Source organism: Scyliorhinus canicula, chromosome 18 (assembly GCF_902713615.1).
Source record: "Scyliorhinus canicula chromosome 18, sScyCan1.1, whole genome shotgun sequence".
Classification (NCBI taxonomy): domain Eukaryota; kingdom Metazoa; phylum Chordata; class Chondrichthyes; order Carcharhiniformes; family Scyliorhinidae; genus Scyliorhinus; species Scyliorhinus canicula.
In genome coordinates this window covers 96,288,511-96,316,058 of record NC_052163.1, presented here as the reverse complement: position 1 = coordinate 96,316,058, position 27,548 = coordinate 96,288,511, and the positions used below count along the sequence as shown (strand labels likewise).

General features: G+C 45.0%; 1 protein-coding gene across 1 annotated transcript in view; it reads left to right on the top strand.

Moving 5' to 3' along the window:
• wdr18 (WD repeat domain 18) overlaps positions 1-27,548 on the top strand; it is a 241,870-nt gene that overhangs the window by 135,568 nt on the left and 78,754 nt on the right. The window contains exon 6 of the mRNA XM_038777006.1: positions 26,220-26,284. Within this exon, the coding sequence (XP_038632934.1) occupies positions 26,220-26,284 (65 nt within the window). The remainder of the gene's footprint in view (positions 1-26,219; positions 26,285-27,548) is intronic.

Genomic DNA, 27,548 nt, shown 5'->3' with positions numbered 1-27,548 from the left:
CATTTTTAAACTGCAGAAAGACAGAAATGGAGCAGTCATCATTTTCCCTGTGTACAGTGAGGTGGTTCAGGAGAATTCCTTACATAGCATTTACAGTGAAGGGTGAACTTGATGAACCAAATCACCTTCTTTTGGTCTGATTCAGTCTGACATGGTGCAGTTCGAGGCCAACAAGTGTAACACAGTCAACGACTGGGTGGGGGAAACTGGAAGGTTACATGGCTTAGCTGGGAAGGTGAGTGGCAACTTCAAACTTTGTTATGTTTCTGCTCCTGTCTGCTTTTGTACAAGATCCCCACCCCGGGCTAGCGACTCTGCTTCACCAGCACCTGGACCCAGAGAGAAGAAGGGCAGAAGGATTCGAGAGTGTGTATGAGTGGGGTGGAGAGGGCTAGGAAGAAAAGCAGGGTGTGTACATGTGCGTAAGGTGGGGGAGGAGGCCTGGTGGGTGTGCTGGTGAGGGTAGGAGGAGAAGGGGGTTGAGAAAATGTGCGTGGTGGGGAGAGGGGCTTCATTTGGGCAAGTACTTTAGAACACAGATTTTCATATTTATATGATTTATTTATCTGTTGATCCAAATAATACTCAAACTTTAAAAATGAAACACTGAATGTTGCTATACTGCTTTAGTGCTGTTTTGCTTCTGCTGGTTTGTAGGGTTACATTCATTTTCAAGTGTTAAAATAGGGTCACATTGTAAAATAGTTTGAGAAGCACCCACTCTAGGTTTTCAGAACAGAGACTTGATATTATCTCATCAGTATTGATTTACCTCATCTTTAGCTTTGATATTGTTCTAATTTGGAGCTTTGAGTTTCAGCTTCCAACTAGAAATCGCACAGTAGAAACCGTATGAAAGGACTTGCCTATTTAATAGATGTGAACACCTATTGAATTGGATTTTTGCTTCTGTTAAAATGGAGAACTGAGATTTCACAAGTTTGTGCAATAATATTCCATTGTATAATTTTGTATAATAGGGTTTATATCATAGTGCAGTATAATTTTGTACAATAGAGTTGATATCGTAGTGTAGTATAAGTTTAAACAAACAAATTTTGAACACAAATTCACAATGGAATTTTGTACAAAGATTATTTATACAATATCAGTGTAATTTCATACCTGGTCCTTTATAAACTATATAACGTTACGTAGTATACATAGTAAGCTTTTTTCAATTTGATTTTGAAATTCTCCAATATTCACTGGGCTAAACATTCACGTTCTTGGGGCAAATGCGATGAACTTTTTTGGAACTTTGAAGCAAATACAATGTTGCTCCCGATTGAATTCCCAACTAAGTTCCTGATGTCAAATGAATGGTTCAGAAACCAAAGATGATAAAAGAGATGTGTAATAGATGGGAAGGCAAGCAGGTGATGAACATGGTGACCGTTTCTCTGCGCTAGTCTTGAGCGACCATTTTGTTACTGATATTTAAGGAAGGCAAAGTGACGAGCCCCTTATTTAGTATTGCTATGATGCACAAGTAACTCTACTTTCTACATGTTATATTAGCCTTGTGCCTTGCTCTTCCTCACCTCTACTTTTACTAGACCTAAAATACTCTAAGATCGCTGCTTTTAGCTGCCTAGGCTCATAATTCTGGTAATCTCTCTAAACCTCTCTGCTCCTTAAATCATATCTCTTTGATCAAAATTTTGTTCATCTGTCTGAATGTTTCCTTACATTGCTGGTTGTCTAATTTTATATGATAAAACTCCTGCGTAATAATGTCTCGAGACATTTTTAAAGACGCAATTGTTGTAGCTTTGGGCCAGACTTAATCCAGTCGTCCCCAATCCCTCTGCTTTACTTAATTGTCTTAATTTCAAAACTATACTCCACCCAGCTATGAAAAAGCAGGTAACTTATTGAAAAATATATAAAAGTCCCAAAAAGGAGAAAGCACTTCTGAGATGTTATGTGTCGAGTGTTTATCTTGACAGCAAATTTTATTGTCCAGGTGAAGTTCCTGTGGGGAAGGGGCATAGTGAGGTATCTGGCAATCCTTCAGAAAGAGATTTTAGATTTGTAGTACCCAATTATTTTTTTCCAATTAAGGGGCAATTTAGTGTGGCCAATCTTTGCTCTGTACATCTTGGGTTGTGGGGGTGAGACCCACGCAGACACAGGGAGAATGTGCAAACTCCACATGAAAAGTAACCCGGGACCAGGATTGAACCCGAGTCCTTGGCGCCGTGAGACAGCAGTGCTAACCACTGTGCCAAATTATGAAGTATTTTAAACTGATATTAACTTGTTAGGCAACATATTTTGGTCATCTGGCAGCATGGATAATTCTCATTTGTATTTTCCGGCGATTTCCTTTAATGCAATTTCCTTGTGTTTGAATCTTATAGTTTCACTTTGGAGGAAATGTTATAATCGCCCATAAGTATTCAAGCGGTCACCTTGTCTTTAAGGATAAACAAAACTGCTAGAAGCTGAATCTGGAATGAGAGCTTCAGGTTCTTCACTCAAAAGTGACATTGCTGGCACCTTTTACTCTGCTAAGATTTTACATCTTTTTCTCTCTCTGCCATGTTTGATTTGCTTTTCATCCTTTGAGTAATGTGTATTAACCCACAATCTGCAGGGATTTTATGCCCAGATGGAGTGTGTTTATGTCATTGATACTAAGACCTAGCGTAGAATCCCCCCCGGGATCTTCTGGTCTTGATGAAGTCGATGACGATTGGTGTCCATTGCCCGTGTCGCGGTGGGAGTCAACTTCGGTTGGACCAGAAGATCCTGCTAGCAAGAAGGGCAGTAGATTCCTCCCCTACTCCTGAACAAGGGCACAAAAGTTCCTGGTAAAACGAATAGAGGCATATTGTGTAGTGCAGAATATGGTGGCAAAAGCATTAACCTAAATTTTAATGTTTGGATTGTTAATACTGAAAAACCCTACCTGACAATTTGACTTTGAATATAGTGTTATGAAAGACACCGTCAGCATGTGGAGATCTAAGGAGTTAGGGTGTTGTTCACTCGTTCATATTCATCCTTCAAGGCAACGATGACCGTAGTCGTCTGGTCGGGTTCCAGTGCTACATAGATGACAACTAAAGGAGATCTGCACCCATAGGGTTCTGTTGAAAATAGGACATGAAACCGCAGATGATAGCAGTAAGGGCGGCACAGTAGCATGGTGGTTAGCATAAATGCTTCACAGCTCCAGGGTCCCAGGTTCGGTTCTCGGCTGGGTCACTGTCTGTGCAGAGTCTGCACGTCCTCCCCGTGTGTGCGTGGGTTTCCTCCGGGTGCTCCGGTTTCCTCCCACAGTCCAAAGATGTGCGGGTTAGGTGGATTGGCCATGCTAAATTGCCCGTAGTGTCCTTAAAAGTAAGGTTAAGGGGGTGGGGGGGGTTGTTGGGTTACGGGTGTAGGGTGGATACGTGGGGTTGATCATTGCTCGGCACAACATCGAGGGCCGAAGGGCCTGTTCTGTGCTGTACTGTTCTATGTTCTATATGATTCAGTTTTGGGCGTGTTGCTTACTCGGGATTTCCTCCTTGCGTGTTCCCTCAGCCTCTGGTATGGACTTGCTTTTAAAGGAGAGTTGTGTGTTTTTCATTGGGTTGCACCAGGTGCAGCAATTCTGGGTGAGTTTCTGCCAGGAGTCAAAGTCAATATCAGAACTCCTAAGTGAATCCTTCATGCATTGGAGAACAAGTGCATAGTTTCCTGCTCTGGACCAGCAATTGGTGTCAGTCATTGGCAAACAGGAAATCACAAAGTGAGGTGTATGTGAGGGATAGCACCTCTCGCAGACCGTCTCACCACAACTTTTGGAATAGCTTACCCTGCATTGGTGCTTGGCTTCACCCAGCACTCATAGCTCCATGTAGTTGTTAGCATGTGACATTCACCACATGCCTGATACACTGCTTCGATAGATAGCCAAACCAGGTGAGGGTAGCTATTGAGTCTCTTACCCTTGTTGACTTGGGGATTGTCTACCCTTGAATATGAAAATTGATTCTGACAAACTGGATAGATGAGAGGAAAGTCCAGCAGCCTTGAATATTGGTCAGCGTTGTGTTGTGGAACGCGTAGAGCTCGACAAGACAGAGTATATCCTGATCACCCACTGGTTGATCTGAATCTGGATCTATCTGCAACCATCTAGACGTGCCTTGCCACTGGACTAAGATAGATCAGGATGCAAGAGTGAGACTGATGATATGCAACTTTCCCACATTTAATTGTTCATAAGTTGGAGTTGGAACCCCTTCCTTGCCCTGATATGTGTACTCCCCTTCCTTTTTGGCTGACCCGTCATATACTCTTATAATATTAAAAGTGAAGTGATCATTTCAGCTCAACACCACACACCAACCAAACTCTCTTGGGTCCAAGTTGGTGTAATATAGCTGAATAAAGATTGTTTTCATATTTTGATTTGTTTTTACTATTTGGCCATGGAGAGTATTACATTGATTTGTATCAATGTTATTCTGCAAAGTAGAATTTACCCCATCAAATGCACAGAATATACCCAGCAGTTGGGAATGTGTATTAGATCCAGTTGAACCAGGAGAAAATGGCATTTCCTGAATTAATATCAGTTTGAGACAACAAGGATTCATTAATATAACCCAGTGTATATCCACACACCATTCAATCATGTGAGCCTAGTGGGTAGAGTTAGTTGTTAGACACCACACCTAAGTAGTAGTTGCAGCTTGAAATGATAGCTCGAATAGTCAATCCTCATGAGAGTTGGATGAGAATCAGAGGTTGTTGTTTACTTCCTGTCTAATTGAAACATGGTCTGCAGAAATTTGTTGTAGTAACAGACAGAGGGCGACACTTCCTTTCGTTGACATTGACTACTTCAATATTTATTAGTCATTAAAGTGACTTCAGTCCATTAATAAGAAGAGTGTCTCTGAGAATTTGAAACCGGAAATTTAGAACAACCACAAATGGAAATGAAGTGCGGCATGATTTAAGTTTTTGGGAAAAATTGGTTCATCATGCCAATAGATCAGACCTGGAACAAAGCTCCATCTACATACATTTGCCTAGCACTCTTGGGCCATGACGAGAACAGGCTCGATGCTGAATAAAATTCCCTCTGCTCTGTGCTATTAAGCACTCCCTGGTGCCTCTGAGATTGCTGTTGTGAATAAAAAGGAGATTTTGCTCAATACTATTTGCTGTTGTAGTGAGAATTTCTTTTCTTTTTATATAAATGTTTTTTATTGGATTTATGAACAAAGTATATTTGCCGTTATGTACACAGGATATGATATATATATATATGTAGGCATCTGTTTGTGCCGGAAAGACAATTCCGGAGGGCAATCCTCGAATGGGTCTGGTACCGGTGTTGCCCCTTGCTTCTCCCGGAAGGATTTCGCCGCCGCTGTCTTCTCGTGCACACTGCCGCTTCAGCCGGCCTGTATTCTCCTTTTTCTCTGTTCCTGTGGATGTCAAGTTAGTTAACGTCTCTCTCCCCCCCCCCCCCCCCCCCCCCCCCCCCCCCCCCCCCACAACCTACCTCCCTGGCTCTCCTCTATTGTTCCCTGTCTCTTCTCCCCCTGTGGTTCGCCTTTCCTTCCTCTCAGATTGAGCTGTCCCCCCCTCCCCTCTCCCGGTCTATCTCACCCTCACATGCTTTGGCTGCTTTCCCCTGATTCTTGGCTACCTGGCTATTCTTCTGTAGTGAGAATTTCTTAATGTATGTGTCCAGCTTGTGCACTATAGAAATCCTCTAGCTGCATGTTCCTCTTTATTTATTAACAAAGAATGTGGATACTATCTCATTTTGAGATCTGATTTCTCACAAATTAGGCATGGTTTTTGGAATAAAACCATTGTTCCAAACCAGCTTGTAATTTTATTAAAGAAAAACTAGCTCACACAACAAAAGTGACGGCTGGGTGGTGGGGTGGGGGAAAGAATGGAAAAAGTGCATCTTCTACATTCTTGTCAGTTTTCAGCTCGAATGATCATGACCTCGATGCTAGTGCCCTTGGCACCTCTAAGAACACTGATGTTAGTACGCCTGTCTTCCCAGCTGATGCAGAGAATCTGTCTCTGACAATATTGATGATACAACTCCAGGGCTTTGAGGTACAGTCTGTACGTAGTCGAAGTTTCTGAACCATATAGAAGAGTTGGGAGGATGACCGTGTTGTGCACTAGGATCTTGCTGTCAGCACAGATGATGTGGTCGTCAAAGACTCTCGTCCTTGGTCATCCAAAGGGGGCGCTCACAGATTGGATACGATGTTGGATCTTTGCAGCGATATCAGCCTTGGAGGAGTGGTAGCTCTCCAGGTATGGGAAATGTTCAACGTTTGGTAGGATTTCTTCATTGATCTTGATGGAGGGAGAGACCAAATCTTGTCCTGGGGCATGTTGGTAAAGGATTAGAGTCGTCTTGAAGTTACAGCTGAGACTAATTCTTTGGTAGCACGGTAGCACAGTGGTTAGCACAGTTGCTTCACGGCACCAGGGTCCCTGTTTTATTCCCCGCAGGGTCACTGTGCGGAGTCTGCACGTTCTCCCTGTGTCTGCGTGGGTTTCCTCCGGATGCTTCGGTTTCCTCCCACAGTCCAAAGACGTGCAGGTTAGATGGACTGGCCATGCTAAATTGCCCTTTGTGTCCAAAAAGGTTTGGGGGGATTATTGGGTTATGGGGATAGGGTGGAAGAGGGCTTAGTGGGTCGGTGCAGACACGATGGGCCGAATGGCCTCCTTCTGCACTGTATATTCTATGTCTATGTATGCTTCCGTGAAGGTGTCAAGCATGGCTTGGCGATTCTCTTCTGAGAGAGTGGAGACTCCACAGGACCGGCCATGTGCTTAAGCTGTCAGTCCCGATTGCCAAAGCAAATCTCCTTTGCCCAGCTCAAGGAAGGCTTCCAAACAAAAGGACATAGGAAGCGCTTCACAGACATCCTGAAAGTTTACCTCAAGAAATGCAGCATAGACGTCAACGCCTGGGTACTCTTGCTCAGCAGAACTTGGAGGAACCTCCTGATTGGAGGGACAGAATTCTTCGAGGACAACCGATGGCAAGAGGAGGCCCGGCAAAGAAGCGTGAGAAAGAAATACCAACGGTCTAGTGTCCAAAGACTGATTGTACCTCCTGGAAACACGTGCCATGTGTACGGTTGAAGATGCGGCTCTTGAGATTGGGCTCATCAGCCATGATAAGTAACACGGAATTTCTTAGTTGGACAATCATACTTGTTAGTGCGTGATTACCAAAGAAGAAGAAATTTTCAGCTTCAAATCTTGTATTTTCACTGTTCTCATTGTACGATTGTACATTGACTGTAAAACATGAAACTAACATTTATGTAAACACAATTCAAAATCCTGCCATAGTATATCTTGTTTTGTAGAGCTTTTCTTGCTCTTCGGGTAGCATTGTTACTAGTTGTGATGAGTTATAATGCACAATAAAAATCTCAACCTATGTTTCAACATTTGACCCATAGTTATAGTGAAGAGTTGGAATCAGAAAGTTGATAATGTGTGTGTCAATCGTTATTGTGTTTTAAATCAAATTCTTATCCCATGACCAAACTATTAACTTCATGGGAAAAATAGTTTTAAATTTATATTTTTTTCAATTATTTCCACCAGCTTGCTGCAATTCTCAGATGATTGTGATTAGGAGAATAGCAACTTGCCTCCTACTCTGTTCGCTGGTGTATCTATGGTTTCTCCTACTGATGTCACTATGGTGCACCACTTCCTGAAACCTCTTATAGTGGCCTCCCGCTTGCTACCATCTGTTGCACTTTCCATGAAGGGAGGTGGAGACCAGGGTCGGTGGAAGCAGCAAAGAGAGCAGGGGATGTATGAAGCAGAAGGCATGAGGGGAATTGGAAGAGAGTGCGGGGAATGGCAAAAGAACCAGGGAAGAGTGGCAAGGGGAGGTAGACAACTGGGGTGGAGGGAAGAGAGCGGGAAGTAGGAGCGGGCAGACAATAGGGATGGGAGGGAACAGCGAGGGGAAGACTAAAACGAAGAGAGATGGAGCAGGAGCAAATGGCGAAGAGAGGTAGACAACAGGGTTAGGAGGGAGCAGCAAAATAAATGGGAAATGGGACAGGGTAGTGAAAGGAGCAGGACAACATCGGAGGCAGATGCTCGGAGCGGCAAAGAGAGTGGAGACAAGCTGGAGGAAACGAGAACACTCGTGTATGTTCTTTTCTTTCTTTGCTTGAACTACATCATCTCTGATGCAGGGAACTGCGTATCACTGTTAATGACATCACAGGCACTCTAACTGTACATGTGAGGCGGATCCGACCGCTGTAGGTGCAGCATCAGATGCAGCCAATTAGGATGCACTCCTTAAAAAACATGTCTGCATGCACTGTCAACGTATTGTGATGAATACAAGAAATTGGCATACTTTATGGTTGTATTTTTGCAATAATGTTCTTAAAACCTAGGTTAAAATGCTTTCAGACAGTATGTCTGCTAGAGCTGTGATTAAATGCAAGATAATCAGATTTTTGCAGGGGAAGGGGTTTGCTAATAGATATTGAAAGCCATTTTACTTGTTTGCAAATAGAGAGGTAATGTAATGTTGTAATAGTTTGAGCCTGGCTAAACAAATCAAGGCACATTTTGTAATGAGAGACAAAAAGAATGCTGTGTGCTTCAAGTGCAGTTGGTGTAGCTAATGGGAGGGGCCAAGTCTGTCTGGACAAAGGAATTGCTTCCAGGGCTCAGCTGAGCAGAAGGTTTTCAGCCTGATCAGTTTCTCTCTCCAAGGACTCTGCACCAAGATAAGCAATTAAAACCCGGTTGTTAACTTTGTACATAACCGGTATTTGAAATACATGGGCTTGCTTAATTGGAATGCAGAGGCAGGTTTCAGGAAACAAGTTAAGATATTGTAACTATGAACTGTAACGCTGTTTCTTTGTTGCTAATGTGCTTAATTCTGTGTTCAAATGTGTTTTAATATAAAAGCTGTCTACTGATCAGTATTATCGCTCCTGTGGTGCAGTTACATTTCCTCACAGTTTTACCAAATGCAAGTGGTTGGGTTCTAATCATGGATCTTAACCAAAATTGGGGTTCTGGTTCAGACCAATAACAATATGCTGGTAATCTCCAATAAATGGTGCAAATGATCTTTATGATCAGCGAGGCTTGAAATTTAATGAATTTTGTATCCGCGTCCATGATGAATGACAAATTATATTTATTGGTTGTACTTTAGGTGTTTAATCTTTTCATGATTTGATACAATGCAGGTTCCACAACTTGGATAATTTTTATTTCACAATTTTTAGAAGAGGCCAATTATATTGAAATTATGCTGGAAGCAAATGATTGATCGTAACATTTCACCTTGATTTTGGGAGGTTCAATTAGATTGGAAAATAGCAAATGTAACTTTTTGACCAATAAAGGGAGGGAGACAGAAAACAGGAAACTCCAGGCTATTGACATCTGTCAATGGGAACATGTTAGAAACTATCATTAAAGATGTTATAGCAAGGCATTTAGAAAAAAATGAAGGCAATCAGGAAGAATCAATGTGATGTATTGGAAGGGAGATCACGTTTAACTAATTTATTGAAGCTCTTTGAAGGAGTCACACGTGCTGTGGATAAAGGGGAACTGGTGGAGGCACTGTACTTAGATTTCCAGAAGACATTTGTTAAGGTGCCACACACAAGGCTATTGCAGAATATAAAAAACTCGTGGTGTGGGGGTTAACAGATTGACATGGATAAAAAATTAGCTAACGGGGAATAGAGTTGGCATAAATGGGTCTTGTTGGCAGGATGTAACGAGTGGCGTGTCACAGAGATCGGCGCTGGAGCTCAGTTGATAACAATTTATATAAATGTCTTGGATTTTAAAAATAAAAATATTAAGAATTGTTTTTCAACATAACGCCATGAAGACCATATTACATAACAAGTACAAGTACAATTACAATTCTAGACTCAACATCCCCAGCCCCCCAAGCAAACAACCAAGACGGAAACCCAAAACAAATCCCGAACCTCCCCACCTCTCAATATCTGATGTTGACCACTCCCTGAAATAAGAAATAAATAGCTGCCACCTCAAATCAAACCCTTCTGCCAAACCCCTAACAATTGATCTTTTCTAAGTGCATTAGGTCACTTAACCACAACGAAGCTCTGGGCGGAAACAGAACCCTCCACCCAAGCAGAACTCTCCAATGGGCTATCAGCGAAGCGAAGGCCAGATCATCGGTTTCATCCCCGTCTGCAGCTCCAACTTGTCCGAAACCCCAGAGATAGCCACCAACTCAATCCCAAGAATTCCTGACATAATCCTGAAGGAAACCCAAAAGCTCAAGTTTAGGGCAAGACCAGACCCCGTGAACACCGCTCACATCTACCCTCTACCTCTGGGGGAAACCCACTCATCCATGCCCTGGTCAGATGTGCCCTATGCACCACCTTGAACTGAATCAAGGTGAGCCTAGCAGATGTGGTGGATCTGACTCTGTGAAGAGCTTCACTCCGCACCCATCCTCTTTTTAGAGTACCAAATTCATTTTTTCCAATTAAGGGGCAATTTAGCATGGCCAATCCACCTACCTGTACATTTTTGGGTTGTGGAGGTGAAACCCATGCAGACATGGAGTGAACCTGCAATCTCCACACAGACAGTGACCCGTGGCCAGGATCGAACCCGGGTCCTTGGCGCTAACCACTGCGCTGCCATGCCGCCGTCAAGAGTTTTTGCATCTTGGTAAAATTCAATATACGTTAAGGGTCACAATTGAGGGGTTTTATAAAAGGTGGCTGTGGTAATTGTACATCTGTGCAGATGCAATACAACTGAGCAAGCACTAGAGGGAGCACGGGAGAAATATAAATACAGACGAACAGGAAGTCAGGGCACACTTCACAGAACGGGAACTGGTAGCAAGACATAGACAAGCAGCATCAATGTAACTTTAAGTTAAGCACTGAAGAGAAAACAAACTTACAATATAGCATCTACTTCAACTTTAAGACTACAAGCTTTATTAAGACACAAGGAACAACACAGTGGCAACCTTTCATTCTGTTTTTTAAAGAGCTAGTCACGATCAGCTGTTGGAGGGTGTGGGGGGGGGGGGGGGTTGTGGTTTGTTTGAGGGTGTGTTTTGTTTTGTTTTGTTCTGTATTCATTAAATAATGTTCGATTAAAAATATTTTAAAAAGAAAACCAATGGGGGCAGTTGACCTGCAAACTTCTTATTAAATTCAATCGGGAATCCATCCGGGCTCGACGCCTTACCCAACTGATCTTTAATCCGCAGCTGGGTCTCCTGCAACAGCACCACATCAGCTTTCAAACTCCTAAGGTGTGCGAACACCCTAGCTCTATTTACGGGGCGTTTAACAACCTCATATTCCAAGTGACCAGCCGAATAGGTAGTCGTCTACTACCATCTCTCTCTCTTCCTCTCCCTCTCTCTTCCCCTGTGGGACAGTCCAACAACTAGGGCCGACACCAGACACACCAATATGGCCGCCAATTCTCCATCACGACAGAACAAAGCAAAGTTTACAGTCACCATCAAAGAACTGCCCCCCTTCCCCAATCAAAATGAAAACAAAACATGTAAGCTCATGCTGAAAAAAAACCCCCACATTATGAGCTGTAGTTACTCTATCCCTCTGCTCCAGTTAACTGGGTGGGGGTTGAGGGGAGGGGGGAGGAGAAGAGTATAGCAACAAAAATTCATAACGCCGACCAGCCCCCCCACCCAAATCCAACTTAATTTGTTCCAGGAAAAAAGAAATATACACAAACAACACCCATCTCACAAAACCCACCGTAAAATCTCCAAAGCACCTGCATTAATTAAGTTAACCAAGTCAGTCCTGCAATTGATCTACGGTCCTTTGGGCTGAGGAGGAATTTATTTAATAGTTAGTTGAGCCATAGTTTGACAGTCAGGAGTTGTTGGGTCGTTTTCTGCCTTGTGGGCATTGTATTACATTTGTATATTGCCAGTTATAACCTGTTATCTGATATTCTGTATGTATTAAGCAGAAGGGCAATGGTTAGTTTAAGCAGAGGGGCAATGGATAGTTTATGGAGTAAAGTTAGAACTACATATTTAAAGTATGTTGAAGTGGGATGAATTCCACAGTCATACCGTGATGTCTGAATTATCAACAGTTGAATTTTTCTTCCTTCAGTAAAGCCATACCTCCAGTGATCTAACTAAGGTGGCTAAGAGGGGGAGCTTGAAGTGGGTGCACCATATAGCAGTGGGGCTGTAAATGGGAAGAAATATAAAATTGAAAATCCAAGTCCAATTGCAGCATCTCTACTACCACCATAGCTACGGCCAGATTACTCAGCATATTACTATCTGCAGTCTTCCTGACTTTTGTAGCTCTCTGTCACGGTATACATGCAGTGGCAGAGAAATGTGGTATGACAATTTTCCTGAGGCAACTTGTTTTAAATGTGGACAAGGAATTTATAAGGGAAATACCAAAATAAGGAGAGAATAAACTATCTCCGTCTGTAAAGCCTGACACGTTGATTACCTAACCTACTTCACCTGAAGTCCTGACTCCTGATGCGCAATGCCACAGCAATTGTCCAGAGATTACTCTTCACGTTGTCAGAAGAATTTTAAAACTCCCTTTTTTTTCTCCAGAATGAAATGAAAAATATACAGGTGCTGCCAAAATGTAGGTGAGAGTTAATTCAGATTGCTTTTTTCTGACCTGCAGAGATTCCAAGCCGCTTCCAATCAGAATAATAATAATAATCGCTTATTGTCACAAGTTACTGTGAAAAGCCCCTCGTCGTCACATTCCGGCGCCTGTTCAGGGAGGCAGGTAAAGGAATTGAACCCACGCAGCTGGCATTGTTCTGCCAGCTGTAAAGCCCACTGTTGTAAACCAGCCCTTGAAAAATTCCCTTCTCCATACAGCTTAAATGATAATTGACTGTGGCTGTTTTTTTTCAGCATTGTGCCTTTAAAGGGACAGACAAGATTAAACATCACTCTATTCTAGTAGAATAATATATTGGGTCTTAAATGGTATGGCAGACCTATTATAAAAGAGGGGAGTCCCCAAACAAACTTGTGATATTATTATAGTTTCCTTTTTCTCAGGACTGCATTGAAGCCAGGAGACCTCAGTTACCTTTAAATCTAGTCCTAAATGTAATTTAAAAACATCTAGTATGCTGTGTCATTCTTACATTTGTTATTAATATTACGTTCAGGAAAACCACTAGCAAGTTGGAAGATTACACAATATATTTCACTTATTTTGTTTTTGCTCCCACTTCCCTTTCTTTTCACTCCTACCCTCCTCCTTAACCCCACCAAACCCAAGCACCATTTATTGTCTAGCACTGTCACAACCTAGCCTTATTAGGGGAATTATAAGAAAGCAATTTGCATTTTGCATGATGTAAATGCCAGCTGGAACGTCGCCACTATGATTGTGAGATCCACCAGCCGCATTGCACTCGCGTTTGAGCGGGTTCGGCCAGTGAATGTCGGGAGAGGCCTCACGGTTTCCCAGAAATCTTCACGCCTCACAGGATCCACCAAGCCCCGCTAGGCATTGGAGTCAGAAACATGCCCACACGGGCGTGACCAAACGCCGCGCACCGAAGCCGGATTTAAACTGACTTCTCCGAACTTACCCAAGATCCACCAGCTTCCCCAGCAAGGCCGCAGCCGGAAGCAGTTCAGCACTGGTCCACGCGTTTGTGTGGACCAGGCAGAACAGCACCCAGGGGGTTTCTCAGGCCATCGGAGACCCCTGGGTCGTCAGGGTCAGTGCAGGGTGGCGCTCTGGCCCTCCCCCTGGAATGCAGACACCTTGGCACTGCCCACTAGTGACTTGGCACTGCCACTCTGGCACTGCAAAGGTGCCTGGGTGGCACTGCCAAGGTTCCAGGTCCGAGGAGGGCCAAGCCCCTGAAAGGAGGGGGGGGGGGGGGAATTGAAGGGTGGCTATGTGCAGGGCAGGTATGTAGGGGCCTGTGGGTGGTTGGGGGTGTGACGGCTGGGGTTCCTGGAAGGAGAGGGGCCCTGCTAGTGGGCTGGGAGGGGCCTGAAGAGGGGTAACCACAATAGTGGGTGTCCTCACTTGGGGTGTAGGGTAGCCACGTGCGTGGGGAGGGGGGGGTGTGGGGGACCCACAAGCTCACTTAGAGATCGGGGAACCCTTTCAAAATGGTGGCCAGATCTCTTGAGTTCATCTCATTCCAAAAGAAAATACGAAGTGTGGGCTAAACCGATGAGAAACTCCCCCGGGCCCAAACAAGTGACTAAATGTCATTGAATAGCAGTGAGGAACTTGTTGGCAGAGATACCGGGAAACTCCTTGAATAACCCGCCACAAATGAACTTTGAATCGTGCCCCTAGTTTCTGCAGATTTCAGCTGTGTACTCCTCTAACTGGAAAATCTTTCAAATTAATAGGAGGATTGTATTTTTTTTTTCACGCATTCTTTCTTAATTAAAATTGGGCAAGTGTTGGTGAGGAGTGAAAGCAAGAACACTAATGGGAACGAGATGTGTGCTGTATTCTATCATCTCTAGATTGCATTATTCAACATTCTCTGTTTTCAGGCTTCTGAGCATAGATATTCAACCTTCGTGATCTTCTGTCACACCTAGATACATCCAAATCTTGTGATGTCAATCGCAAAATTATGCAGAGGCACTCGCTGCATCTCATTATGATATATTTTATAATTGGACAGAGTTTGATGAAAACTTGTGAAGTAGTTCCTTGTGCAAACCAGTGTCTTGCTTGAGTGGTCCTTTTCAAGACACAATGCTGGAACAATATTTACACCTATTTGGAGAAAGCTGCATTCCACAGTTAATTTATTTGAGGGTGGTGTAGTGGTATCGTCCCTGGACTAGTAATCCAGAGACCCTGAGGACCCGGGTTCAAATTCCATCACCGCAGATGGTGAAATTTGAATTCAATAACAATCTGTGATTAAAAGTCAAATGATGACCATGAAACCCTTGCCAATTGTTATAAAAACCCACCTGGTTCATTAATATCCATTAGGCAAGGTAATCTGCCATCCTTACCTGGTCTGGCTTACACGTGACTCCAGATCCACAACAGTGTGGTTGACTCTTAAATGCCCTCTGAAATGGCCTGGTAGGTCACTCAGTTCAAGGGCAATTAGAGATGAGCAATAAATGCTGACCTAGCTAGCGATGCCCACATCACATGAATTAATTTTCTTTTAAAATAATTCAAAACAACAGATGGATTTTCTTAATTTTTTAAATAAACAGCTGACTAACTTAATTGCCTTAGGAATCCTGTAGCTATAAGTACCATTATATCACCTCCATTTAAAAAAATATTTGGAGGACACAGTGAATTAAAAGATTTTTAAGCTGTGTAGATTGTACAAGTTTGATTTCAGAACTTTTATTAATGTAGATGGAAATTGCAGAGTAGCATAGGTTGAAAGGTTTTAGTAGCATTTTACTGCATGCGCTTGACTATCATTGCTGACCTCAAAGCTGTTATTTAATGCATTGTAAACTATTGTTTATGGACCACCCTGCCAGGAGCAATAGAGTTGATATAACAGAGACCCAAATTGTGAAATTAAATTAAGTGATGAGTGCGGTAGGACACGGTAGCCAAAACTGCTGCTGCAAAGTCCCTTGATGAGCATTTGGAGACTGTTCCTTAAAGTTGGTTTCTAAGGCTATGGGGGATAATACTTCACTGCTATTTATACATTTAGTTTAAGGACTGCTCTGAGATCTAGAATATTAATAAATCTATGTTGTACTGTTCTAATTCTAGAAACACTATATAAAATTTATTCCCTGATTCTCCCCTTCTGAAGGTACCAATTCTTGGTAAAGTTTAAAGGGTGTTGTTCTTACCTTCCAATTACTTGTTCCAAATAGTAAGAAGTCTTACAACACCAGGTTAAAGTCCAACAGGTTTGTTTCAAATCACTTGCTTCCAGAGCATTGCTCCTTCCTCAGGTGAATGAAGAGGTAAGTTCCAGAAACATTTATATAGACAAAGTCAAAGTCTATATAAATTTTTCTGGAACTTAACCTCTTCATTCACCTGAGGAAGGAGCAGTGCTCCGCAAGCTAGTGATTTGAAACAAACCTGTTGGACTTTAACCTGGTGTTGTCAGACTTCTTACTGTACTCACCCCAGTCCAATGCAAGCATCTCCACATCATTGTTCCAAATAGTCATTGTTTTATGTATGAGTTTAAAGGCGGCACAGTGACGCAGTGGTTAGCACTGCTGCCACACGGCACCGCGGACCCGGGTTTGATCCCGGCCCCGGGTCACTATCCGTGTGGAGTTTGCGCATTCTCCCCGTGTCTGTGTGGGTCTACCCCACAACCCAAAGGTATGCAGGGTAGGTGAATTGGCCATGCTAAATTGAAATGAAATGAAAATCGCTTATTGTCACAAGTAGGCTTCAAATTAATTACTGTGAAAAGCCCCTAGTCGCCACATTCCGCGCCTGTTCGGGGAGGCTGGTACGGGAATTGAACCGTGCTGCTGGCCTGCCTGGGTCTGCTTTCAAAGCCAACGATTGTGTCCTGTGCTAAACCAGACCCTTAAATTGGCCCTTAATTGGAAAAAAAAATTTGATACTCAAAATTTTTTAAAAATGTGATCCTAAACAATGAATGATAGTAAAATACATAGAAGATGCATCACATTGGTCTAATTACGTCATTGCCCAACATCAACGCTAATAATTTGTGCTCAGAATCATTGGGTGGTGGTAAAGAATGGGAACCCTTGCTGGCTTTTTTGCCCCATCCTAGCTTGGGAGCATTGGGAATATAATTTCCCCAACCCAGCTGAAATGAGCTCATTTGATCTTGGAATATTTCTGTTGAAAAGTAAAATAATTTGGAAGGCCAGAGAATGTTTGTAAGTAATAGTGATGGAAAAGGACAAGCATAAAAATATTATACTAAAGGAAGAAAAGCCACATTATAGCTTCCTCCTGTGACCAGTAAAGCAGCAAACTGTTCCTTTTAAACATTTTAAATGTAGAATTTGATGGAATGTTTGAATGATTAACTTATTTACCCTCCAATTACATTTGCCCTTAGAAATGCTGTATCTGGTACATAAATTAGCCAGGTATTGGCAGCTTCCTATATTGGGTACAGATCAGGGAATAGGACCGGGTGGAATTAATCAGAACTGTAAGGGGTTCTTGAAATCTAATTAAGTGCAAATGCAAATACTGCAGGAGGGTAATCTGGAGCTTTGACCCTCATGGAGTAGGCACATTTAAGACTTTAATCCACATATGTCAAACTTGCTGGTGGTGTCCCTTCTGAAGCGTGTCTCCAATGCCTTGCAGAGAAATATTGATGTCACGCTCTATAAACCTATACTATTCAACCTCCGACATCAGTGGAACAGCAAAAGGGAAATTAGCAGTTCAATGACAAAGGTTTAATGCTTAAATATTGAGCTGAGATATATAGCAGAACCCAATTATCAATGTCAGCACAAGAGCCCATTTTTAAAACCCAGGTCGAGGGCCAAGGCAATTGGCACAGGACACCGTCCTGGTAAATCAAGACGTTGTCTCTTAAGTTGCTGTTTTGAAAAGCTTTCAATTGGAGGAGGAAGAGAAGACTGAAGGAGATAGCGATTTTCATAGTTTTGAGCCCTTGGAAAGAATTGGTTAGAGCACAAAGTGATGCAGTAACATTGAATTTCAATGGTATGAGGTTATAGGGCGGAGGATATGCGTAGGACAGACTATTTACGGTTAAGAAGAGATGAGGAAAGTTCCAAGAAACACAAAACAACCATAGAATAAGCACACCGCAGAAAGCAATAATTTGATAGGGTAAGACCAAGTCAACTCTCTGCAAGAAACTATTCCCAGTAAGAACATAAGAACTGGGAGCAGGAGGAGGCCATCTGGCCCTTCGAGCCTGCTCCGCCATTCAATGAGATCATGACTGATCTTTTGTGGACTCAGCATCACTTTCCCGCCCAAACACCTTATTCCTTTATTCGTCTAAAAACTATCTATCTTTATCTTGAAAACATTTAATGAAGGAGCCTCAACTGCTTTTCTGGGCATGGAATTCCATAGATTCCCAACCCTTTGAGTGAAGAAGTTCCTCCTAAACTCAGTCCTAAATCTACTTCCACTTATATGTGGGGCGGCACGGTGGTGCAATGGTTGGCACTGCTCCCTAGTTCTGCTTTCACCTGCCAGTGGAAACAACCTCCCCGCATATATCCTATCTATTCACTTCATAATTTTATATGTTTCTTGAAGATCCTCCCGCATCCTTCTAAATTCCAATGAGTACTGTCCCAGTCTACTCAACCTCTCCTCGTAATCCAACCCCCTCAACTCTGGGATTAACCTAGTTAATTTCCTTTGCACACCGTCCAGTGCCAGTATGTCCTTTCTCAGGTAAAGAGACCAAAACTGAACATTCATCTGCCCTTTGCTCTCTGCCCTGCAATTTCTTTTCTCTTCAGGTGTTTATCTAATACCCTTTTGAAGGGCATGATTGACCCTTTTAAGGTAGCATAGTCCAGATCCTAACCATTCACTGTGTAATGAAGATTTCCTTTTGCCTTTTTGTTGATTCTTCGCCAATTACCTTAAAAATAGTTAAATTTGATTTTCTCTTAATTCCGTTCTGGATGCAAACCATGGACAACTTTCCGCTCGAGAGTTTATGAATAGATATCTGTGCGCTGGGGTGGTGTGCTGGGAAGAGAGGTTATGATGGAGCTGTATAAAACGCTCATTAGGCCACAGCTAGAGTACTGTGTGCAGTTCTGGTCACCACACCATAAGGTGGTTGTGGGGCGGCACGGTGGTGCAATGGTTGGCACTGCTGCCTCACGGCGCCGAGGACCCAGGTTCGATCTTGGCCTCAAGTCACTGTCCATGTGGATTTTGCACATTCTCCCTGTTGTCTGCGTGGGTCTCACCCCCACAACCCAAAGATGTGCAGGATAGGTGGACTGGCCATGTTAAATTGCCCTTTAATTGCAAAAAGAATATTTGGGTACTCTGAACTTTATTAAAAAAGTGAAGGATGTGATTGCACTAGAAAGGGTGCAGAGGCGATTCAACAGGATGTTGTTTGGGCTGGAGTGTTTCAGTTATAAAGAGAGGCTAGTTAGGCTGGGGTTTGATCTCCTTAAAGCAGAGAAGACTGAGGGGGGAGTGGGGAGACCGGATTGAGCTGTACACAATTATGAAAGACAAAGATAGGGTAGATAGGAAGAAACCTTTACCCATAATTGAGGATCAAAACCCAGGGGGCACAGATTTACGGTAATGGGCAGGAGATTTAGAGGGGACTTGAGGAAAAACTTTTTCACCTAAAGTGTGGTGGGAATCTGGAACCCACTGCCTGAAAGGTTTGTAGAGGCAGGAGCATGCAACATTTAAGAAACATTAGTTGGGCATTTGAAACTCCATAGCATACAAGGTTACAGACCAAGTGCTGGGAAACATGAATGGAACATGGATCCCTGCAGAAGGAAACTTTTCAGACAGTGAATTCCAGATTCCCACCACACTTTGGGCGAAAAGGGTTTTCCTCGAGTCCCCTCTGAATCTCCTGCCCATTACTTAAATCTGTGCCCCATGGTTTTAGATCCTCAATTATGGGTGAAAGTTTCTTCCTATCTACCCTATCTTTGTCTTTCATAATTCTGTGCAGCTCAATCAGGTCTCTGCCCCTCTGCCCCCCCCCCCCCCCCCCCCCCCCCCCACCCTTCAGTCTTCTCTGCTGTAAGACGATCGACCCTAGCCCAACCAGCCTCTTTTTATAACTGAAACAGCTCCAGCCCAAAGAACATCCTGTTGAATTGCCCCTGCAGCCTTTCTAGTGGAATCACATCCTTTGGCCCCTTGAGTCTGCACCGACCCTCTGAAAGAGCACTCTACCTCTGCCCACCTAATCTTTGAGGACACTAAACAGCAATTAATTATGGCCAATCCACCTAACCTGCACATCTTTTGACTGAAAGAGGAAACTGGAGCACCGAAAGGAAGCCCACACAGACACTGGGAGAATGTGCAAACGCCACACAGGCAGTCACCCAAGGCCGGAATTGAACCCGGGTCCTTGGCTAATAGATAGATGCTTGATGGCTGATGCCCAAGATCCTCGTTCTGTGCTGTAAAACGTCTCGGGTGGTATCCTGGGATAATCCAGGTCTGGAGTGGCATGCTGGGAGATCGCTGGTCTGGGGTGGTGTACTGGGAGAGTGTGGGTCTGGGGTTGTATGCTGGAAGAGAGCGGGTCTGGGGTGATGTGCAGGGAGAATACAGGCCTGGGGTGGTGTGCTGGGAGAGTGCAGGTCTGGGGTGGTGTGCTGGGAGAGTGCAGGTCTGGGGTGGTGTGCTGGGAGAGTGCAGGCTTGGGGTGGTGTGCTGGGAGAGTGCAGGCCTGGGTTGGTGTGCTGGGAGAGTGCAGGCCTGGGGTGGTGTGCTGGGAGAGTGGAAACCTGGGGTGGTGTGTTGGGAGAGTGCAGGCCTGGGGTGGTGTGCTGGGAGAGTGAAAGCCTGGGGTGGTGTGCTGGGAGAGTGCAGGCCTGGGGTGGTGTGCTGGGAGAGTGAAAGCCTGGGATGGTGTGCTGGGAGAGTGCAGGCCTGGGGTGGTGTGCTGGGAGAATGGAAGCCTGGGATGGTGTGCTGGGAAAGTGCAGGCCTGGGGTGGTGTGCTGGGAGAGTGCAGGCCTGGGGTGGTGTGCTGGGAGAGTGCAGGCCTGGGGTGGTGTGCTGGGGGAGTGCAGGCCTGGGGTGGTGTGCTGGGAGAGTGCAGGCCTGGGGTGGTGTGCTGGGAGAGTGAAAGCCTGGGATGGTGTGCAGGGAAAGTGCAGGCCTGGGGTGGTGTGCTGGGAGAGTGCAGGCCTGGGGTGGTGTGCTGGGAGAGTGCAGGTCTGGGGTGGTGTGCTGGGAGAGTGCAGGTCTGGGGTGGTGTGCTGGGAGAGTGCAGGCTTGGGGTGGTGTGCTGGGAGAGTGCAGGCCTGGGTTGGTGTGCTGGGAGAGTGCAGGCCTGGGGTGGTGTGCTGGGAGAGTGGAAACCTGGGGTGGTGTGTTGGGAGAGTGCAGGCCTGGGGTGGTGTGCTGGGAGAGTGAAAGCCTGGGGTGGTGTGCTGGGAGAGTGCAGGCCTGGGGTGGTGTGCTGGGAGAGTGAAAGCCTGGGATGGTGTGCTGGGAGAGTGCAGGCCTGGGGTGGTGTGCTGGGAGAGTGGAAGGCTGGGATGGTGTGCTGGGAAAGTGCAGGCCTGGGGTGGTGTGCTGGGAGAGTGGAAGCCTGGGATGGTGTGCTGGGAAAGTGCAGGCCTGGGGTGGTGTGCTGGGAGAGTGCAGGCCTGGGGTGGTGTGCTGGGAGAGTGCAGGCCTGGGGTGGTGTGCTGGGGGAGTGCAGGCCTGGGGTGGTGTGCTGGGAGAGTGCAGGCCTGGGTGGTGTGCTGGGGGAGTGCAGGCCTGGGGTGGTGTGCTGGGAGAGTGCAGGCCTGGGGTGGTGTGCTGGGAGAGTGAAAGCCTGGGATGGTGTGCAGGGAAAGTGCAGGCCTGGGGTGGTGTGCTGGGAGAGTGCAGGCCTGGGGTGGTGTGCTGGGAGAGTGCAGGTCTGGGGTGGTGTGCTGGGAGAGTGCAGGTCTGGGGTGTGTGCTGGGAGAGTGCAGGCTTGGGGTGGTGTGCTGGGAGAGTGCAGGCCTGGGTTGGTGTGCTGGGAGAGTGCAGGCCTGGGGTGGTGTGCTGGGAGAGTGGAAACCTGGGGTGGTATGTTGGGAGAGTGCAGGCCTGGGGTGGTGTGCTGGGAGAGTGAAAGCCTGGGGTGGTGTGCTGGGAGAGTGCAGGCCTGGGGTGGTGTGCTGGGAGAGTGAAAGCCTGGGATGGTGTGCTGGGAGAGTGCAGGCCTGGGGTGGTGTGCTGGGAGAGTGGAAGCCTGGGATGGTGTGCTGGGAAAGTGCAGGCCTGGGGTGGTGTGCTGGGGGAGTGCAGGTCTGGGGTGGTGTGCTGGGAGAGTGCAGGCCTGGGGTGGTGTGCTGGGAGAGTGAAAGCCTGGGATGGTGTGCAGGGAAAGTGCAGGCCTGGGGTGGTGTGCTGGGAAAGTGCAGGCCTGGGGTGGTGTGCTGGGAGAGTGCAGGCCTGGGGTGGTGTGCTGGGGGAGTGCAGGCCTGGGGTGGTGTGCTGGGAGAGTGCAGGCCTGGGGTGGTGTGCTGGGAGAGTGCAGGCCTGGGGTGGTGTGCTGGGAGAGTGCAGGCCTGGGGTGGTGTGCTGGGAGAGTGCAGGCCTGGGGTGGTGTGCTGGGAGAGTGCAGGCCTGGGGTGGTGTGCTGGGAGAGTGCAGGCCTGGGGTGGTGTGCTGGGAGAGTGCAGGCCTGGGGTGGTGTGCTGGGAGAGTGCAGGCCTGGGGTGGTGTGCTGGGAGAGTGCAGGCCTGGGGTGGTGTGCTGGGAGAGTGCAGGCCTGGGGTGGTGTGCTGGGAGAGTGCAGGCCTGGGGTGGTGTGCTGGGAGAGTGCAGGCCTGGGGTGGTGTGCTGGGAGAGTGCAGGCCTGGGGTGGTGTGCTGGGAGAGTGCAGGCTGGGGTGGTGTGCTGGGAGAGTGCAGGCCTGGGGTGGTGTGCTGGGAGAGTGCAGGCCTGGGGTGGTGTGCTGGGAGAGTGCAGGCCTAGTGTTGTTTGCTGGAATAGTGTGGGTGTGATATTGTTATTCAGGAAGTGTATGTCGTAACAATCTTTTGTTTACAGCTACTCCTTTATTCTATTCCCTATTCTAAGAGCAACGACTGATAGAAATGAGGCTATGACAGGTGAGGACCTTGAGATGATTGTTATCACTAAGGAGGGAGTGATGGGCAAGCTAATGGGGCTAAAGGTAGACAAGTCTCCTGGCCCTGATGGAATGCATCCCAGAGTGCTAAAAGAGATGGCTAGGGAAATTGCAGATGCACTAGTGATAATTTACCGAAATTCACTAGACTCTGGGGTGGTCCCGGTGGATTGGAAATTAGCAAACGTGACGCCACTGTTTAAAAAAGGAGGTAGGCAGAAAGCAGGAAATTATAGGCCAGTGAGTTTAACTTCGGTAATAGGGAAGATGCTGGAATCTATCATCAAGGAAGAAATTACGAGGCATCTGGATAGAAATTGTCCCATTGGGCAGACGCAGCATGGGTTCGTAAAAGGCAGGTCGTGCCTAACTAATTTAGTGGAATTTTTTGAGGACATTACCAGTGCAGTAGATAACGGGGAGCCGATGGATGTGGTATATCTGGATTTCCAGAAAGCCTTTGACAAGGTGCCACACAAAAGGTTGCTGCATAAGATAAAGATGCATGGCATTAAGGGTAAAGTAGTAGCATGGATAGAGGATTGGTTAATTAATAGAAAGCAATCAGTAGCTAGTGGTGTCCCTCAGGGATCCGTGTTGGGCCCACAATTGTTCACAATTTACATTGATGATTTGGAGTTGGGGACCAAGGGCAATGTGTCCAAGTTTGCAGATGACACTAAGATGAGTGGTAAAGCGAAAAGTGCAGAGGATACTGGAAGTCTGCAGAGGGATTTGGATAGGTTAAGTGAATGGGCTCGGGTCTGGCAGATGGAATACAATGTTGACAAATGTGAGGTTATCCATTTTGGTAGGAATAACAGCAAACGGGATTATTATTTAAACGATAAAATATTAAAGCATGCCGCTGTTCAGAGAGACTTGGGTGTGCTAGTGCATGAGTCACAGAAGGTTGGTTTACAAGTGCAACAGGTGATTAAGAAGGCAAATGGAATTTTGTCCTTCATTGCTAGAGGGATGGAGTTTAAGACTAGGGAGGTTATGTTGCAATTGTATAAGGTGTTAGTGAGGCCACACCTGGAGTATTGTGTTCAGTTTTGGTCTCCTTACTTGAGAAAGGATGTACTGGCGCTGGAGGGTGTGCAGAGGAGATTCACTAGGTTAATCCCAGAGCTGAAGGGGTTGGATTATGAGGAGAGGTTGAGTAGACTGGGACTGTACTCGTTGGAATTTAGAAGGATGACGGGGGATCTTATAGAAACATTTAAAATTATGAAGGGAATAGATAGGATAGATGCGGGCAGGTTGTTTCCACTGGCGGGTGACAGCAGAACTAGGGGGCATAGCCTCAAAATAAGGGGAAGTAGATTTAGAACTGAGTTTAGGAGGAACTTCTTCACCCAAAGGGTTGTGAATCTATGGAATTCCTTGCCCAGTGAAGCAGTTGAGGCTCCTTCATTACATGTTTTTAAGGTAAAGATAGATAGTTTTTTGAAGAATAAAGGGATTAAGGGTTATGGTGTTCGGGCCGGAAAGTGGAGCTGAGTCCACAAAAGATCAGCCATGATCTCATTGAATGGCGGAGCAGGCTCGAGGGGCCAGATGGCCTACTCCTGCTCCTAGTTCTTATGTTCTTATGTTCTTATGACTGCTGAGGGAGTGACAGAAGAGCTGAAAAGGCAAATACATGATAGTGATGAAAGTGGCCTGTTAAACACATAGGATGACAGATAATCAAAAGATCAAAGTTGGATAATGGAAGTGCTGAACTAAAGAAGGAGTCGTGCAATGTGGATTAAAGAAGGTTAAAATGAAGCAGAATAAGTGTTTTATATTTTGCTCAGACAGGAACTACTATGCTTGGGACTGAACTGACTCTCATTCTGAACAGTGGTATAACGAAGTCAGAAACTGTAACCATTTATCATTCACTGTTGTTGGAGTGTCGGGATTGTGCTTTGTGATGATTAGTTTTTGATTTGTGCAGCTGCTGTAGCTCCCTGTCATGCTCATTTACTCCCCCAAAACTAATCCTGAATTGCTTGGTGTATGTGGGTGTGGGAGAGGGTTGGGAGACAGCACTGATGAAATCCCGACAGTGTAGAAGGAGGACATTCAGCCCATCGAGCCTGCAACGGCCCTTTGAAAGAGCGCCCTACTTAGGCCCATTCTCCTGCCCAATCCCCATAGCCCCGCCTAACCTTTGGACACATAGGGGCAGTTTTAACATGGCCAGTCCACCTAACCTGCAGATCTTTGGACAGTGGGAAGAAACTAGCTCCCAGAGGAAACCCATGCAGACTCGGAGCGAACATGCAAAATCCACACAGGCAGTCACCCAAAGCCGGAATTGAACCCGGGTCCCTGGTGCTGTGAGGCAGCAGTGCTACCGTGCCACCCGCTGTGTGATGTGATGTGACTAGGGCTGGCAGTTCCTTGGAATTAGTAGAGGGACACTGACCATATGGGGGCACAAAAGCAGACCGATCCTGCAAGTGAAATGTGTTGGTCAGCCTTTGCTTTGAAATAGTGAGATGAGGAGAAATAACCTGGAAATGGGGACTGGGGAAAGACGTCTGAGGTGGCAGGGAATGCCAATTTTAAATAGCAGATCTCTTTTAATTCACTTTCACTATCTTCTTGTGTCCCCTTTTTTAAGCTGTTGAGAATTCATGATAATGTGATATTTTTTCCAACATCCTTTGAAACCTCATAACTCTTTACTGAAAATAACTTAAGTGCATATCTTACTCCTGAGGAAAGTCCACATTTGTTCCTCATCTTGGGGTGCAATTCATAGTTGCAGAAAACCACCTGATTTTCTTAATTCTTCAATTTTGGAAATACTTTTGCTTCTTTCAAAGAAATTGTTTCACTTTTTGTAGCTTTGCATTTTGTTCTAGTTAAAGGCAGTTGTATTATTTATAAATTGATCAATTTGTGCCATTTCTGGCTGGGAAGTAGTAAAAGTATAATTTTACCTTGGGAGAATGGGAGACAGGAGTTGAATTGACTGAGCATTACACTCAGCACAAGTGGATCTTAGCTTCAATTATCTCTCATCTTTGAATTCTGGTGGGAAGGTAGGCTCTCCTGATTGTGGGCATACTGCCCATGCAGTTTTTCCCTTCTCTTCTTCACACCCCAAGAGGGACGACTGGTCTGTTGCAGACTTTGCGAGTACTCCTCAAAGCGATTTGGGGGTGGGGGGGAGGCGTGGGGAGAAGTGGGGAGAGTATGTTACACTGGTTGGGATTATTCGCATTCTGCAATGTTTAGGTTGGTGGTCATCACAGCAACTGTGGTGTTGTGAAACTTCTGAATTATTGTTTAAACAGTGTGTTTGTTTAATTTCTGATAACATGCAAGTTCATCATAAACATTTGACTCGTACCACAACTGATACGTTAATAATGAATTGTGCTTGTTTGCAGCCTGATCAGAGGGAAAAGAGCTTTCAGACTGAGAAAGGTGGCAGCCAGATTTTTAAGGGACATCGGTAAAGAATTGTTTATTAATTTTTCATCATGACAATCCAAATACGTAGCCTAAATAAATGTTGCAATTGAGTAATTTTCACCAATGTCTTAGGGGGTCCCTCCAAGTAATAAAGCTTGCAGGCAGTTTCACTTTGGACAAGATAGAATGAATGTCCAATACATTCCTCCTCTCCTCCTCCTCCTCCTCCTCCTCCTCCTCCCCACCCATACTACCAAGGAAATAATTTTTGGCACGATCATTTTTCTCCACTATCATCTGCTGGACATTGCATCATTGAATTTATTGCTGATATTGCTAAAAAGTTAAAGTAGGTCCTATTTTCTTCTATCAAACTAGCATGCCTAGGAATTTTTTATATGGAAACTATTCAATCCTCTTTCATCGTAACAAATCAGAATCTATTGTTTGAAAACTCCAGGTCATTTCTTCAGTCTTGTGAGAAAAATGGAATTGAAATTTTGGGAACATTAAAACACTTGAGAATACTGATATTGCTCCTTGCTTTCATCTGAGGTACATAAATAGTTAGGTATGTGCTGCAGTGGTATGTAGGACTGAACAAAAACCCAGCACACCACCCCAGACTTCACTCACATGCTGTCCAGTACTAAAACATAAATGGTACAGGTTATTTATCTCAATAGGACAGCAAATAGAAATGCAGGGAGGGGAAAAGTTGGTTGAAAATTCTACTTTAATTTTGAGATGTCTGATAACCAGATTCCACACCTTCCTTATAAAGAACAAAGCCAGGTGCACAGATTTATAAATGTTGCTTAGCCATGGTATTTTGAAGTGTGGGAATTGGAATCTTCAGCAGAGATGTTATCCATTTTTCTAAATTTACACACATCTTTCTACTGTTCACTCGCCAGGATAGCCTGTAGCAAAAGTACCCGTTGACGAGTTGATCTTTTAAAATTTCAACTCTTAAGTCTGCAAACTTTCTGCCGGAGGTATTAAGAGAATACTTTTGCTGCCTTATAACCAATAGAATGTTCTGGAAAGTGGCATTTGTAAAGTGTTTTCATATCTGAAATTAAAGTACACCTCAGACTAATTGTAGCCCAACTCCGTCTCCAGCTGGGGAAATAGGCAAATGATTCAAAACTCTGAAAATGTCTCTGCTTTAATCATTGTTGGGAGGCATGACTAAGTGTCTAGTTTCCCATCTCTACCCCTCTGGTCGCCTTGCTTTATTACATTGCTGACACTGACAATGAATCTTCACTATTGTGACAATACATTCTGCATTGTAACAA